We start from the raw sequence: 17,130 nt of genomic DNA on the forward strand, positions 1-17,130 counted from the left end.
GACATCCAGCCAGAAGCCCGGAAATCCGGCGCCATGCACTAGAACCTATAGAAGTTATCACCGCCAGCCCGGACATTCGCCCCCAGCCCGGACATCCGGCTCCTCCTGAAGGCCCGGACATCCGGCCCGACACCCAGACATCCGGCTCCGCCTGTCTGCGCACAGTAAAGGGCCGAGGCCCATGTACCCCTTCACCCCCTAGACTATATATACTCCATCCTCTTCCTCTTTCTAGGGTGAAGCAAAGGATTAGCTCATTTAGAGATAGAGCTTTGCTCATCCATTACGGATCTACTCCATGAGAGAGACCGCGGCCCCTCTATGGAGAAGATCCACCTTGGATTCAAGACCTCCTCACGGAGAAGACCCCCATGAAGACCTCCTTACGGAGAAGAACCGGTTACCTTTGTATCGTCCTTTCTTGGATTTGGATCTTGTATCTTACCTTTGTGTTCACCGATCTAGCGCATGTGTGATCTTTTCTTGTTGGTTGAGTGATTCTCTTGTGTTTTCCCTCGTGTTCCCCCTCGTGTTCTCCGAGTTCCTCTTTGGGATCCGCTCCTTTCGTGAAAGATCGGCCACCTAGGGTTCCGCCCTACATCAAGAGGTCATTATGCGAGAGAATGCCAATCTCCGCGTGTTATGATTGCTACTGAGGATGCTGGGTATGAGTCCGCTAGTGACAATGATGAGGAGACTTTGGCTCTTTATTGCATGTGAAGAACACGGTGGAGATGATTCTGAACATGAGACGCAATACATGGCTCCTGAAGATGCTGACAGGTATGAATGTTTAGTTGCTCAACGCGTTTTGAGTGTACAGGTCACACAAGCTGAGCAAAATCAGAGGCATAATTTGTTCCATACAAAGGGAGTTGTGAAGGAATGTTCTGTTCACGTCATCATTGATGGAGGAAGCTGCAACAACTTGGCTAGCATGGAGATGGTGGAGAAGCTATCTCTCACCACAAGACCACATCCACATCCTTACTATATACAATGGTTCAATAACAGCGGCAAGGTTAAGGTAACACGTACTGTTCGTGTGCATTTTAGTATCTCTACATGTGCTGATTATGTTGATTGTGATGTGGTACCCATGCAAGCATGTTCCTTATTACTTGGTAGACCATGGCAATTTGATAAAAATTCCGTACACCATGGTAGAAACAATCAGTATACTCTTGTTCATAAGGATAAACATATTACTTTGCTTCCTATGTCTCTTGATTCCATTTTGAAAGATGATATTAATAGAGCTAATAAAGCAAAATAGGAGAAAAATAAGAGTGAAAATCAGATTGTGGCAAAAGAGTTTGCGCAACAAATGAAGCCTAATAATAAACCATCTAGTGTTGCTTCTGAAATTAAATTGAAAACTGCATGTTTACTTGCCACCAAATCTGATATTGATGAGCTAGATTTCAGCAAATCCGTTTGCTATGCTTTTGTGTGCAAAGAGGCATTATTTTCATTCGAGGAAGTGCCTTCCTCTTTGCCTCCTGCTGTCACTAACATTTTGCAGGAGTTCACTGACGTCTTTCTAGAAGACGTGCCACCGGGATTACCGCCTATTCGAGGGATTGAGCATCAGATTGACTTAATTCCCGGTGCTTCGCTGCCAAACCGTGCGCCATACCGTACCAATCCAGAGGAGACAAAGGAGATTATGCGTCAAGTACATGAGCTTCTCGACAAAGGTTATATACGCGAATCCCTTAGTCCTTGTGCTGTTCCTATTATTCTAGTGCCAAAAAAGGATGGTACATCGTGTATGTGTGTTGATTGTAGAGGCATTAATAATATTACTATTCATTATCGTCATCCTATTCCTAGGCTAGATGATATGCTTGATGAATTGAGTGGCTCTACAATATTTTCCAAAGTTGATTTGCGTAGTGGATACCATCAAATTCGTATGAAATTGGGGGATGAATGGAAAACAACATTTAAAACTAAGTTTGTTTTATATGAGTGGTTAGTCATGCCTTTTGGGTTAACTAATGCACCTAGTACTTTCATGAGATTAATGAACGAAGTTTTACGTGCTTTCATTGGACGATTTGTGGTAGTCTATTTTGATGATATACTGATTTATAGCAGATCTTTGGAGGAACATTTGGAACATTTACGTGCTGTTTTTATTGCTTTACATGATGCACGTTTGTCTGGTAACCTTGGGAAGTGCACCTTTAGCACCGACCGAGTATCTTTTCTTGGCTATGTTGTTACTCCACAGGGAATTGAAGTTGATAAAGCCAAGATTGAAGCTATTGAGAGTTGGCCGCAGCCCAAAACGGTCACACAAGTGAGGAGTTTTCTTGGACTCGCTGGTTTCTATAGGCGTCTTGTGAGAGATTTCAGTACCATTGCTGCACCTCTCGATGAGCTTACAAAGAAGGATGTGCCTTTTGTTTGGGGTACCGCACATGAAGAAGCCTTCACGGTATTGAAAGATAAGTTGACACATTCTCCTTTACTCCAGCTTCCTGATTTTAATAAGACTTTTGAGCTTGAATGTGATGCTAGTGGAATTGGATTAGGAGGTGTGTTATTACAAGATGGCAAACCTGTTGCATACTTTTCTGAAAAATTGAGTGGGCCTAGTTTGAATTATTCAACTTATGATAAAGAATTATATGCTCTTGTTCGGACTTTAGAAACATGGCAACATTATTTATGGCCCAAAGAATTTGTTATACATTCTGATCATGAATCTTTGAAACATATTAAAAGTCAAGCCAAACTGAATCGTAGACATGCTAAATGGGTTGAATTCATTGAGACTTTCCCTTATGTCATTAAACACAAGAAGGGTAAAGAAAATGTTATTGCTGATGCATTGTCTCATCGTTATACTATGCTTTCACAACTTGACTTTTAAATATTTGGTTTGGAGACCATCAAAGATCAATATTTGCATGATGCTGAATTTAAAGACGTATTGCAGAATTGTAAAGAAGGGAGAACATGGAACAAGTTTGTCGTTAACGATGGATTTGTGTTTCGTGCTATCAAGTTATGCATTCCAGCTAGCTCTGTTCGTCTTTTCTTGTTGCAGGAGGCGCATGGAGGAGGATTAATGGGACACTTTGGCATGAAGAAGACGGAGGATATACTTGCTACACATTTCTTTTGGCCAAAGATGAGACGGGATGTTGAGTGTTTTGTTGCTCGCTGCACTACATGTCAAAAAGCTAAGTCACGACTCAATCCTCATGGTTTATACATGGCTTTGCCTGTACCTAGTGTTCCTTGGGAGGATATAGCTATGGATTTTGTTTTAGGATTACCTCAAACAAAGAAGGGGAGGGATAGCATATTTGTGTCGTGGATAGATTTTCGAAAATGGCACACTTCATACCATGTCATAAAAGCGATGCTGCTGCTAATGTTGCTGATCTGTTCTTTCGTGAAATTATTCGCTTGCATGGTGTGCCAAATACTATTGTTTCAGACCGTGATACTAAATTTCTTAGCCACTTTTGGAGATGTTTATGGCCTAAGTTGGGGACTAAACTACTTTTTAGTACTACTTGTCACCCCCAAACTAATGGACAAACTAAAGTAGTCAATAGAACATTGTCTACTATGCTTAGGGCTGTTTTGAAGAATAAGAAGAAAATGTGGGAAGAATGCTTGCCTCATATTGAATTTGCTTATAACCGTTCATTGCATTCTACTACTAAGATGTGCCCTTTTGAGATTGTGTATGGTTTCCTACCTCGTGCACCTATTGATTTGTTGCCTCTTCCATCTTCGGAGAAGGTTAATTTTGATGCTAAACAACATGCTGAATTGATTTTAAAAATGCATGAGTTAACGAAGGAATACATTGAGTGTATGAATGCTAAATATAAACTTGCTGGAGATAAGGGTAGAAAACATGTTGTGTTTGCACCTGGAGATCTTGTTTGGTTACATGTGCGTAAGGATAGATTTCCTGATTTGCGCAAATCAAACCTAATGCCACGTGTTGATGGTCCTTTTAAGGTGTTAGAGAAAATAAATGATAATGCATATAAACTTGAGCTGCCTGCAGATTTTGGGGTTAGTCCCACTTTTAACATTGCAGATTTGAAGCCTTATTTGGGTGAGGAAGATGAGCTTCCGTCGAGGATGACTTCATTTCAAGAAGAGGAGGATGATGAGGACATCAATACCATTGTTACACCCACAGCCCCTGCTACTATACATATTGGACCAATTACTAGAGCTCGTGCACGCCAATTAAATTACCAGGTACTTTTGTTTCTTGGTAATGATTCTAATGTTCATGAAAATATGATGCTGCCTAAATTGGATACATTTGTTTTGCTTACAAATGAAGGGCCTAGCTTGGAGAAGGATGAACAGTGGAGCAAGAACAAGCATGAAGATGATGGCATGCGCAAGGGAAACAAGAACGGAGTTTCAAGTGATGATTTCAGGACTTTGAAGCCACCGTAATGAGTGCATGAAGTGTTGGACGAAATATATAAGATGCCACTTCACAAATTTCGTCCACAGGCTATTATAGGTGCTACGTCACCTTATTATTGGGCCAGGCCCATGTAATTTCGAAATACTTGATTATAGGTTGTTTTTAGAGTCCGTATGTGTGGGGAAACAAGAGTTAGAGTTGGTTTCAGACCCCTCCCTCAAGGGCCACGAAATTACCCCTTCTTCCTCCATATATACAGCCCTTAGGGCGTCGTTTAGACTTTGGGTTTTGTTTAGATTAAAAGTTCACCATAGCTGCAACTTCGCGTACTTCGTTTGTGTTCAACGACCAGACCAAGACGTCACAGAACCCCACCTTGATCAATAAAGCTTTCATCTTATATTCGCGATATCCAGATTGCAATCTTAGTTTCTTGCTTGTTCTTTGTTTGCTTGCAGGAAATAGACCTTCGTGGTCAGGTTGATCGTGCTCCCGCATGGTCAATAACCTCTCGGAGTTGGTTTAGCGATTGCTAAGGCACGTCGACCTCGCACGTTCGTAGTCGGATCGTCAAAGTCGACTTCCACCAAGGAGATATCCATCATCTCATCGAAAGACGGGACACCTTTGCCTCTATCATTTTGCATAAAGGTAGCTGGCGGGTATCTGTTTCTCCAACTTTAGTTGAATCGAATTTGACTGCGACCGGTCATTGTTGAAGGTTAAAACAGGAAACGTGATAAATCACCATTGTGGTTTTGATGCGTAGGTAAGAACGGTGATCCGTCCATATTGCATCATGCTTTTATATCGATATTTATTGCATTATGGGCTATTACTTCACATTATGTCACAATACTTATGCCTTGTCTATCTTATTTTACAAGGTTTACATGAAGAGGGAGAATGCCGGCAGCTGGAATTCTGGGCTGGAAAAGGAGCAAATGTTAGAGACCTATTCTGCACAACTCTAAAAGTCCTGAAACTCCACGAAAGTCAGTTTTGGAATATATTAAAAATATTGGGCGAAGAAAGCACCAGAGGGGGGCCACCCACTGTCCACGAGGGTGGAGGGCGCGCCCTACCCCCTGGGCGCGCCCCCTGCCTCGTGGGCCACCTGGAAGCCCCCCGATGCCCATCTTCTGGTATAAGGTGCCTTTTGCCCTGGAAAAAACCAGAAGGAAGCTTCCGGGATGAAGCGTCGCCGTCTCGAGGCGGAACCTTGGTGGAACCAATCTAGGGCTCCGGCGGAGCTGTTCTACCGGGGAAACATCCCTCTGGGAGGGGGAAATCATCACCATCGTCATCACCATTGATCCTCTCATCGGGAGGGGGTCAATCTCCATCAACATCTTCACCAGCACCATCTCCTCTCAAACCCTAGTTCATATCTTGTATCCGATCTTTGTCTCAAAACCTCAGATTGGTACCTGTGGGTTGCTAGTAGTGTTGATTACTCCTTGTAGTTGATGCTAGTTGGTTTATTCGGTGGAAGATCGTATGTTCAGATCCTTTATGCATATTAATACCCCTCTGATTATGAACATGAATATGATTTGTGAGTAGTTACGTTTGTTCCTGAGGACATGGGAGAAGTCTTGTTATAAGTAGTCATGTGAGTTTGGTATTCGTTCGATATCTTGATGAGATGTATGTTGTCTTTCCTCTAGTGGTGTTATGTGAACGTCGGCTACATGACACTTCACCATTATTTGGGCCTAGGGGAAGGCATTGGGAAGTAATAAGTAGATGATGGGTTGCTAGAGTGACAGAAGCTTAAACCCTAGTTTATGCATTGCTTCGTAAGGGGCTGATTTGGATCCACATGTTTCATGCTATGGTTAGTTTTACCTTAATTCTTCTTTTGTAGTTGCGGATGCTTGTGAGAGGGGTTAATCATAAGTGGGATGCTTGTCCAAGGAAGGGCAGTACCCAAGCACCGGTCCACCCACATATCAAATTATCAAAGTAACGAACGTGAATCATATGAGCATGATGAAAACTAGCTTGACGATAATTCCCATGTGTCCTCGGGAGCGCTTTCCTTTATATAAGAGTTTGTCCAGGCTTGTCCTTTGCTACAAAAAGGATTGGGCCACCTTGCTGCACTTTGTTTACTTTTTTTACTTGTACCCGTTACGAATTACCTTATCATAAAACTATATGTTACCGATAATTTCAGTGTTTGTAGAGAATACCTTACTGAAAACTACTTTCATTTCCTTCTGCTCCTCGTTGGGTTCGACACTCTTACTTATCGAAAGGACTACGATAGATCCCCTATACTTGTGGGTCATCAAGACTCTTTTCTGGTGCCGTTGCCGGGGAGTGAAGCGCCTTTGGTAGGTGGAATTTGGTAAGGAAAAATTTATATAATGTGCTGAAATTTACTGTCACTTGTTACTATGGAAAATAATCCTTTGAGGGGCTTGTTCGGGGTATCTTCACCCCAACTAGTAGAGCAAATAGTTGCTCCTAAACCTACTGAACCTACTGAAATTTTTTACTTTGAAATTCCTTCGGGTATGATAGAGAAACTGCTAGCTAATCCTTTTACAGGAGATGGAACATTACATCCCGATATGCACCTAATCTATGTGGAGGAAGTTTGTGGATTATTTAAGCTTGCAGGTATGCCCGAGAATGTTATCAAGAAGAAGGTCTCCCCTTTATCTTTGAAGGGAAAGGCATTGACATGGTTTAGGCTATGTGATGATATTGGATCATGGAACTACAACCGATCGAAATTGGAATTTCATCAGAAGTTTTATCCTATGCATCTCGTTCATCGTGATCATAATTATATATATAATTTTTGGCCTCGCGAAGGAGAAAGTATCGCTCAAGCTTGGGGGAGGCTTAATTCAATGTTATATTCATGCCCCAATCATGAACTCTCAAGAGAAATTATTATTCAAAATTTTTATGCTCGGATTTCTCTCAATAATCGCTCCATGCTCGATACTTCTTGTACTGGTTCTTTGAAGACTAATGAATTTAGATGGGATTTATTGGAAAGAATTAAACGCAACCCTGAAGATTGGGAACTCGACGAAGGTAAGGAGTCAGGTATAACACCTAAGTTTGATTGTGTTAAATCTTTTATGGATACCGATGTTTTTCGTGAATTTAGCACTAAAAATGGACTTGACTCTGAGATAGTAGCTTCTTTCTGTGAATCATTTGCTACTCATGTTGATCTCCCTAAGGAGAAGTGGTTTAAATATCATCCTCCCATTGAAGTAAAAGTAGTTGAACCTATTAAAGTTGAAGAAAAGACTAACTTATAATGTTGATCCTATTGTTCCTACCGCTTATATTGAGAAACCACCTTTCCCTGTTGGAATAAAGGATCATGCTAAAGCTTCAACGTGCTTCGCAAGAGTAATGCTAGAACATCTACACCCTCTGAGAAAATTAAAGTTGAACCTAGTATTGCTATGGTTAAGGATCTCTTGGTCGATAATATTGATGGGCATGTTATTTACTTCTGTGATGAAGCTGCTAGAATTGCTATACCCGATACTAAAAATAAACATAGACCTGTTGTTTCTGTTAAAATAGGAGATCAATGTTATCATGGCTTATGTGATATGCGTGCTAGTGCGAGTGCAATACCTCATTATTTATACAAAGAAATTATGCATGATATTGCACCTGCTGAGATAGAAGATATTGATGTTACAATTAAGCTTGCCAATAGAGATACTATTTCACCAATTGGGATTTTAGAGATGTTGAAGGCTTGTGTGGGAAAGTTAAATATCCTACTGATTTTCTTGTTCTTGGTTCCCCACAAGATGAGTTTTGTCCCATTATATTTGGTAGACCCTTCTTGAATACTGTTAATGCTAAGATAGATTGCGAAAAGGATATTGTTACTGTTGGTTTAGGGGATATGTCTCATGATTTTAATTTTGCTAAATTTCGTAGACAACCCCATGATAAATAATTGCCTAGTAAAGATGAAATTATTGGTCTTGCTTCTATTGTCGTGCCTTCTAATGATCCTTTAGAACAATATTTGCTAGACCATGAAAATGATATGTTTATGAATGAAAGAAGGGAAATAGATGAAGTATTCTTTAAACAAAGACCTATTTTGAAACACAACTTGCCTATTGAAATTCTAGGGGATCCTCCTCCACCCAAGGGTGATCCCGTGTTTGAGCTTAAACCATTACCTGATACTCTTAAATATGCTTATCTTGATGAAAAGAAGATATATCCTATTATTATTAGTGCTAACCTTTCAGAGCAGGAAGAAGAGAAATTATTGAAAACTTTGAAGAAGCACCGTGCTGCTATTGGATATACTCTTGATGATCTTAAGGGCATTAGTCCCACTCTATGCCAGCACACAATAAAATTGGAGAAAGACGCTAAACCGGTTGTTGATCACCAACGACGGTTAAATCCTAAGATGAAAGAAGTGGTAAGAAATGAAATACTAAAGCTTCTGGAGGCAGGTATAATTTATCCTGTTGCTCATAGTCAGTGGGTAAGTCCTATCCATTGTGTCCCTAAGAAGGGAGGTATTACTGTTGTTCCTAGTGATAAAGAAGAATTGATCCCACAAAGAATTGTTACAGGTTATAGAATGGTAATTGATTTCCGCAAATTAAATAAAGCTACTAGAAAAGATCATTACCCTTTACCTTTTACTGATCAAATGCTAGAAAGATTATCTGAACATACACATTTTTGCTTTCTAGATGGTTATTCGGGGTTCTCTCAAATACCTGTGCCAAAAGAGGATCAGGATAAGACCACTTTTACTTGCCCTTTCGGTACCTTTGCTTATAGACGTATGCCTTTTGGTTTATGTAATGCACCTGCTACCTTTCAAAGATGTATGACTGCTATATTCTCTGACTTTTGTGAAAAGATTGTTGAGGTTTTCATGGATGATTTCTCCGTGTATGGAACTTCTTTTGATGATTGTTTAAGCAACCTTAATCGAGTCTTGCAGAGATGTGAAGAAACTAATCTTGTCTTGAATTGGGAGAAGTGCCACTTTATGGTTAACGAAGGTATTGTCTTGGGGCATAAGATTTCTGAAAGAGGTATTGAAGTTGATAAAGCTAAAGTTGATGCTATTGAAAAGATGCCGTTTCCCAAGGACATTAAAGGTATAAGAAGTTTCCTTGGTCATGCCGGTTTTTATAGGAGGTTCATTAAAGGCTTCTCTAAAAATTCTAGGTCTCCGACTAATCTCTTACAAAAAGATGTTCCTTTTGTTTTTGATGATGATTGTGTAGAAGCATTTGAAATACTTAAGAAAGCCCTGATTTCTGCACCTATTGTTCAGCCACTTGATTGGAATTTACCCTTTGAAATTATGTGTGATGCTAGTGATTATGCTGTAGGTGCTGTTCTAGGACAAAGAGTTGATAAGAAATTAAATGTTATCCAATATGCTAGTAAAACTCTAGACAGTGCCCAAAGAAATTATGCTACTATTGAAAAGGAATTTTTAGCAGTTGTATTTGCTTGTGATAAGTTCAGACCTTATACTGTTGATTCTAAAGTAACTGTTCAGACTGATCATGTTGCTATTAAATATCTTATGGAAAAGAAAGATGCTAAACCTAGACTTATTAGATGTGTTCTCTTGCTACAAGAATTTGATTTGCATATTATTGATAGAAAGGGAGCTGAGAACCCCGTTGCAGACAACTTGTCTAGGTTAGAGAATGTTCTTGATGACCCACTACCTATAGACGATAGCTTTCCTGATGAACAATTAGCTGTCATAAATGCTTCTAGTACTGCTCCATGGTATGCTGATTATGCTAATTACATTGTTGCTAAATTTATACCACCTAGTTTCACATACCAGCAAAATAAAAAGTTTTTCTATGATTTAAGGCATTACTTTTGGGATGACCCACACCTTTATAAAGAAGGAGTAGATGGTGTTATTAGACGTTGTGTACCTAAGCATGAACAGGAACAGATCCTACACAAGTGTCACTCCGAGGCTTATGGAGGACACCACGCTGGAGATAGAACTGCACATAAGGTATTGCAATCTAGTTTTTATTGGCCTACTCTTTTCAAAGATGCCTGTAAGTTTGTCTTGTCTTGTGATGAATGTCAAAGAATTGGTAATATTAGTAGACGTCAAGAAATGCCTATGAACTATTCACTTGTTATTGAACCATTTGATGTTTGGGGCTTTGATTATATGGGACCGTTCCTTCCTCTAATGGGTATACACATATTTTAGTTGCTGTTGATTACGTTACTAAGTGGGTAGAAGCTATTGAAACTAGTAGTGCTGATCATAACACCTCTATGAAGATGCTTAAAAAAGTTATTTTTTCCGAGGTTTGGAGTCCCTAGATACTTAATGACTGATGGTGGTTCACATTTTATTCATGGTGCTTTTCATAAAATGCTTGCTAAGTATGATGTTAATCATAGAATTGCATCTCCATACCACCCGCAGTCTGGTGGTCAAGTAGAGCTGAGTAATAGAGAAATTATATTAATTTTTCAAAAGACTGTTAATAGATCTAGAAAGAATTGGTCCAAGAAACTTGAAGATGCATTATGGGCCTATAGAACTGCATATAAGAATCCTATGGGTATGTCTCCGTATAAAATGGTTTATGGAAAAGCATGTCACTTACCTCTCGAACTAGAACATAAGCATATTGGGCCATTAAAGAGCTCAATTATGATTTCAAACTTGCCGGTGAGAATAGACTATTTGACATTAGCTCACTTGATGAGTGGAGAACCCAGGCCTATGAGAATGCCAAACTGTTTAAAGAAAAAGTTAAAAGATGGCATGACAAAAGGATACAAAAGCGTGAGTTTAATGTAGGTGATTATGTTTTGTTATAAAACTCTCATTTAAGATTTTTTGCAGGCAAACTTCTCTCTAAATGGGAAGGTCCTTACGTTATCGAGGAGGTCTATCGTTCTGGTGCCATAAAAATCAACAACTTCGAAGGCACAAATCCAAAGGTGGTGAACGGTCAAAGAATCAAACATTATATCTCAGGTAACCCCATATATGTTGAAACTAATGTCATTGACACCGTAACCCCGGAGGGGTACATAAGGGACACTTTCCAGAACGTTTCAGACTCCGAAAAGGAATAGGTATGTGGTACGGTAAGTAAACCAACTCCAAAACAGTTCTAATAGAAAATTTTCTCCATTTTGGAATACTTCAGAAAATAGGAAAATAAGAAGTAGTCCGGAAAGGACATGAGGCATCCATGAGGGCGGAGGGCGCGCCCCCCTGCCTCGTGGGCACCTCGTGTGCCCTTCGGACTCCGTTTTCTTGCACGCTACTTCTTTTGGTCGGTAAAAATTCATTATATAATCTGCCGAAGGTTTTGACCACCATACCACACAAATATACTCTGTTTTTATTTCGAGCTATTTCTGCAGCAGATTTAGAGCAAGATGCTTCTCAAGAGTCAGTCGGGGAGAGTCGAGTGTCTCATCCGACACCGGGGCCAGGAGCAAACAGTGATGCTGACCACTTTGGGCCATCAACGGAGGAAGAGATGGAGGCCGACTTGAAAAGGATAGATGCCATCGAGGAGGATCAAGAAGTTACCTCTCGTCTCCAAGCTAGATGCACGATGGAGGAACTTCAGAGCTCAGCAATTCCAAACTCGGTCATCCCTCCCAATGGTAGATTTCTTTCTTGTGAAAATTTGAAAAAGAGTGTTACTTGTTCTCCCGCAGCTATGCAACATCCATGGGTGAAAGGAGCTTTAGCCGTCATGAGTAAGCTCCATAAGGAAATAATGGATCTCAAGCAGCAAGTCAATATGCTCGAGGAACAGAATCATATCCTAAGGGGCATCATCGCCAAGAATATCACATCACCACCTCCGAAGAAGGAGACATAAACACATGGGGGCACTCCCCTTGGCAACTGCCAAGCTCGGGGGAGGTGCCCCGGTATCGTATCACCATCACACTCCTATCTTTACCGTTTTCTTAGTTCGATCCTTTTGGCTATATCTTGATCTAGTAGAATAAAGTTTAGTATGATCTAGCTTTGAGTTTTTCTGTTGATCCTTATCTATGTAATCGAGTCCATGAGCTATATATAATAAAGATTAGTATTGAGTCGAGGGCTTGGTTATCTTGCTATGATCTTGAGGGAATAAAAAAAGAATAAAAAGAAATAAGGAGATCATATTGATCTTATGGAGAGTAATGACTTCACATATAAAGAGTATGGTGAATAAAAGTTGTTGAGAGTTGACACACATAGTTTTGGTCATCGTTGCAATTAATAGGAAGTAATAAAGAAAGAGAGGTTTTCACATATAAATATACTATCTTGGACATATTTTATGATTGTGAGCACTCATTAAAATATGACATGCTAAAAAGTTGATGTTGGACAAGGAAGACAAAGTAGTGTGTTATGTTTTCTTATATCCGAAATAAATTATATTGTCATGGATCATCCAACATGTTGAGCTTGCCTTTCCCCCTCATGCTAGCCAAATTCTTTGCACCAAGTAGAGATACTACTTGTGCTTCCAAATATCCTTAAACCCATTTTTGCCATGAGAGCCCACCATATCTACCTATGGATTGAGTAAGATCCTTCAAGTAAGTTGTCATTGTTGCAAGCAATAAAAATTGCTCTCTATATATGTATGATATATTAGTGTGGAGAAAATAAGCTTTATACGATCATGTGATATGGAAGAAATAAAAGCGACGTACTGCATAATAAAGGTCCCTATCACAAGTGGCAATATAAAGTGTCGTTCTTTTGCATTAAGATTTTGTGCATCCAACCATAAAAGCACATAACAACCTCTGCTTCCCTCTGCGAAGGGCCTATTTTTTATTTTTGTTTTATACCTTATACAAGAGTCATGGTGATCTTCACCTTTCCTTTTTACACTTTATCCTTTGGCAAGCACTATGTGTTGGAAAGATCCTGATATATATATATATATATCCAATTGGATGTGGGTTTTCATAAAGCATTATTGCTGATGTTACCCTTGAGGTAAAAGGTTGGGAGGCAAAACTATAAGCCCCTATCTTTCTCTGTGTCCGATTAAAACTTCATACCCATAAGTATTGCGTGAGTGTTAGCAATTGTGAAAGACTAAATGATAGTTGAGTATGTGGACTTGCTGAAAAGCTCTTATATTGACTCTTTCCGATGTTATGATAAATTGCAATTGCTTCAATGACAGAGATTATAGTTTGCTAGTTTTCAATGAAGTTTCTGATTCATACTTTACATTGTGAATATATTGTTACTTTAGCATAAGAATCATATGGCAATATATATATGTTGCTATTCTAAGAATGATCTTGATGCCCTCATGTCCGTATTATATTTTATCGACACCTCTATCTCTAAACATGTGGACATATTTTTCGATATTGGCTTACGCTTGAGGACAAGTGAGGTTTAAGCTTGGGGGAGTTGATACGTCCATTTTGCATCATGCTTTTATATCGATATTTATTGCATTATGGGCTATTACTTCACATTATGTCACAATACTTATGCCTTTTCTCTCTTATTTTACAAGGTTTACATGAAGAGGGAGAATGCCGGCAGTTGGAATTCTAGGCTGGAAAAAGGAGCAAATATTAGAGACCTATTCTGCACAACTCCAAAAGTCTTGAAACTCCACGAAAGTCAGTTTTGGAATATATTGAAAATATTGGGCGAAGAAAGCACCAGAGGGGGGCCACCCACTGTCCACGAGGGTGGAGGGCGCGCCCTACCCCCCTAGGGGCGCCCCCTGCCTCGTGGGCCACCTAGAAGCCCCCCGATGCCCATCTTCTGGTATAAGGTGTCTTTTGCCCTGGAAAAAATTAGAAGGAAGCTTCCGGGACGAAGCGCCGCTGTCTCGAGGTGGAACCTTGGCGAAACCAATCTAGGGCTCCGGCGGAGCTGTTCTGTCGGGGAAACATCCCTCCGGGAGGGGGAAATCCTCACCATCGTCATCACCATCGATCCTCTCATCGAGAGGGGGTAAATCTCCATCAACATCTTCACCAGCACCATCTCCTCTCAAACCCTAGTTCATCTCTTGTATCCGATCTTTGTCTCAAAACCTTAGATTGGTACCTGTGGGTTGCTAGTAGTGTTGCTTACTCCTTGTAGTTGATGCTAGTTGGTTTATTCGGTGGAAGATCGTATGTTCAGATCCTTTATGCATATTAATACCCCTCTGATTATGAACATGAATATGATTTGTGAGTAGTTACGTTTGTTCCTGAGGACATGGGAGAAGTCTTGTTATAAGTAGTCATGTGAGTTTGGTATTCGTTCGATATCTTGATGAGATGTATGTTGTCTTTCCTCTAGTGGTGTTATGTGAACGTCGGCTACATGACACTTCACCATTATTTGGGCCTAGGGGAAGGCATTGGGAAGTAATAAGTAGATGATGGGTTGCTAGAGTGACAGAAGCTTAAACCCTAGTTTATGCATTGCTTCGTAAGGGGCTGATTTGGATCCACATGTTTCATGCTATGGTTAGTTTTACCTTAATTCTTCTTTTGTAGTTGCGGATGCTTGTGAGAGGGGTTAATCATAAGTGGGATGCTTGTCCAAGGAAGGGCAGTACCCAAGCACCGGTCCACCCACATATCAAATTATCAAAGTAACGAACGTGAATCATATGAGCATGATGAAAACTAGCTTGACGATAATTCCCATGTGTCCTCGGGAGCGCTTTCCTTTATATAAGAGTTTGTCCAGGCTTGTCCTTTGCTACAAAAAGGATTGGGCCACCTTGCTGCACTTTGTTTACTTTTTTTACTTGTACCCGTTACGAATTACCTTATCATAAAACTATATGTTACCGATAATTTCAGTGTTTGTAGAGAATACCTTACTGAAAACTACTTTCATTTCCTTCTGCTCCTCGTTGGGTTCGACACTCTTACTTATCGAAAGGACTACGATAGATCCCCTATACTTGTGGGTCATCAAACGGTTCTTGCTAGAAGCCCGTAACAGCCACGTAAAACTTGCAACAACAAAGTAGAGGACGTCTAACTTGTTTTTGCAGGGCATGTTGTGACACTGGTACACGTCGGTCCTAAACAAACGGTTTTAACCCCTTTCCGCGACGGCATTTGGAACCGTCGCCAAGTGAGTGTGGGCGATAGGGGGGGGTCCTTCCCACACGACCCAGAAACTGTCGCGGATAGGGCCCCTACAGTACTCCTACTCGTTTCTGCTCGCATTGCCATCGGAGTCGGTATTCTTTGGTGCTACGTTTACGATGCGCGGCCCATCACAAACAGTTCACTATTATAGAATGTGTATGATGCGTGGCCCATCACAAACGGTTCACCGTTAAGAAGATTAGCTAATCGTCGTACGAATGTCGGACAGGATTACAAAACGTTGGACCGTCGTAACATCATCATACACGACAATTATCGCACCCGCTATTCTGTGGTGCAACGTTTACAATGCATACTTCATCAGAAACAATGCATGGTTGCGAATCGTGTATGATAAGGCAACTAACACAAACATTTAGTTTGCCCGTACCGTTTGTGATATTGTCTAACATCGCACACGCTTTGCAAACAGCAACTGTGTGCATGCTTGCATATGTTTCCTCTCTGTGAACCGTCTCGGATTATGGTGCATATCGCAAACGTTTGTGTTTTACCAACCGTGTGTGCCGTAACAACCTGGAGAGCGTAATTTCACTGTAATTTAATTGCTGCTTTTCCAAATTGTACCGGATTTGGATTTGGATTTGGATTTAAATTTGAATGTATGCTACAGCTTTATTCATATCCATCGGGTTCAAACAACCTATGCATTATTCGATTCATAGGTACATATGTTCAAGAATTACATAAGAACCAAATAAAGAATGATGAACCACAGTTGTATACTTGTACTATTAAAGACGGTAAAGAAAGAGGCAAAATATATTCTGGTTGCTGAACAAGGTGAAGCGGAATGCCCATATTGTGCCCTCCTCCATGCAGAAGGCACGCACGACTCTAGTCCAACCCCTTGTGATGGCCGACCGCCCATCCTTCACTGCCTTCATGAAAACATCTAGATAATCATCGTGTTCTGGTAGAAATACTTTAACCTTTGCATGCCCACCAATCATGTAGTTTGAGAGGTAATCTTGAGTAAACTGCTTTGGCAACCACTACAAAGGAAAAAGATTCAGACATTGTCATCTAACACAACTCATTATGGGCAGTAAAAAGAAGGCTGCAGAGTTCTTACTTACCATCCTGCAGTTCGTTGTTGTCTTGGATAAAGTGTAAACAAATAGTTTAATTGCCATCTTTGGACCCATTTTACTAACAATCTTTATCAGCTTCCTCACTTGATGCTGGTTCATCGATATCTCATTGCCCCATACGCAGAAAGGGTCGAAACACGGATCTTTACCAATGACATATGTACCTAAAAGCACCAAGTTAATATTAGAAGCTAAACAGCAATTGCACAATGATGTAGTACAACACTCTTTTATAATATGACTATATACATCTGTATGTGGTAGTCCATTTGAAATCTCTAAAAAGACAAATATTTAGGAATGGAGGGAGTATCTTATAACATCCAATATACTCACATATTAGATGAATTAACATCTTATATTATGGGCCGGAAGGAGTTTAGTTCATTCTTACAAATTATCGGCTGATTAACTGCTGCTGTATCCATGGGTTACAGTTAGTTTGAGCTAGTT

General features: G+C 40.3%; 1 protein-coding gene across 1 annotated transcript in view; it reads left to right on the forward strand.

Annotated features, from left to right (window-relative positions):
* Positions 1–2,493, forward strand: part of LOC141042867 (uncharacterized) — a 29,620-nt gene extending 27,127 nt beyond the window's left edge. Inside the window, exons 3-4 of the mRNA XM_073511774.1 lie at positions 1,463–2,171; positions 2,486–2,493. Coding sequence (XP_073367875.1) covers positions 1,463–2,171; positions 2,486–2,493 — 717 coding nt within the window. The remainder of the gene's footprint in view (positions 1–1,462; positions 2,172–2,485) is intronic.
* Positions 2,494–17,130: the final 14,637 nt, after the last annotated feature.

This window comes from Aegilops tauschii, chromosome 3 (assembly GCF_002575655.3).
Source record: "Aegilops tauschii subsp. strangulata cultivar AL8/78 chromosome 3, Aet v6.0, whole genome shotgun sequence".
NCBI lineage: Eukaryota > Viridiplantae > Streptophyta > Magnoliopsida > Poales > Poaceae > Aegilops > Aegilops tauschii.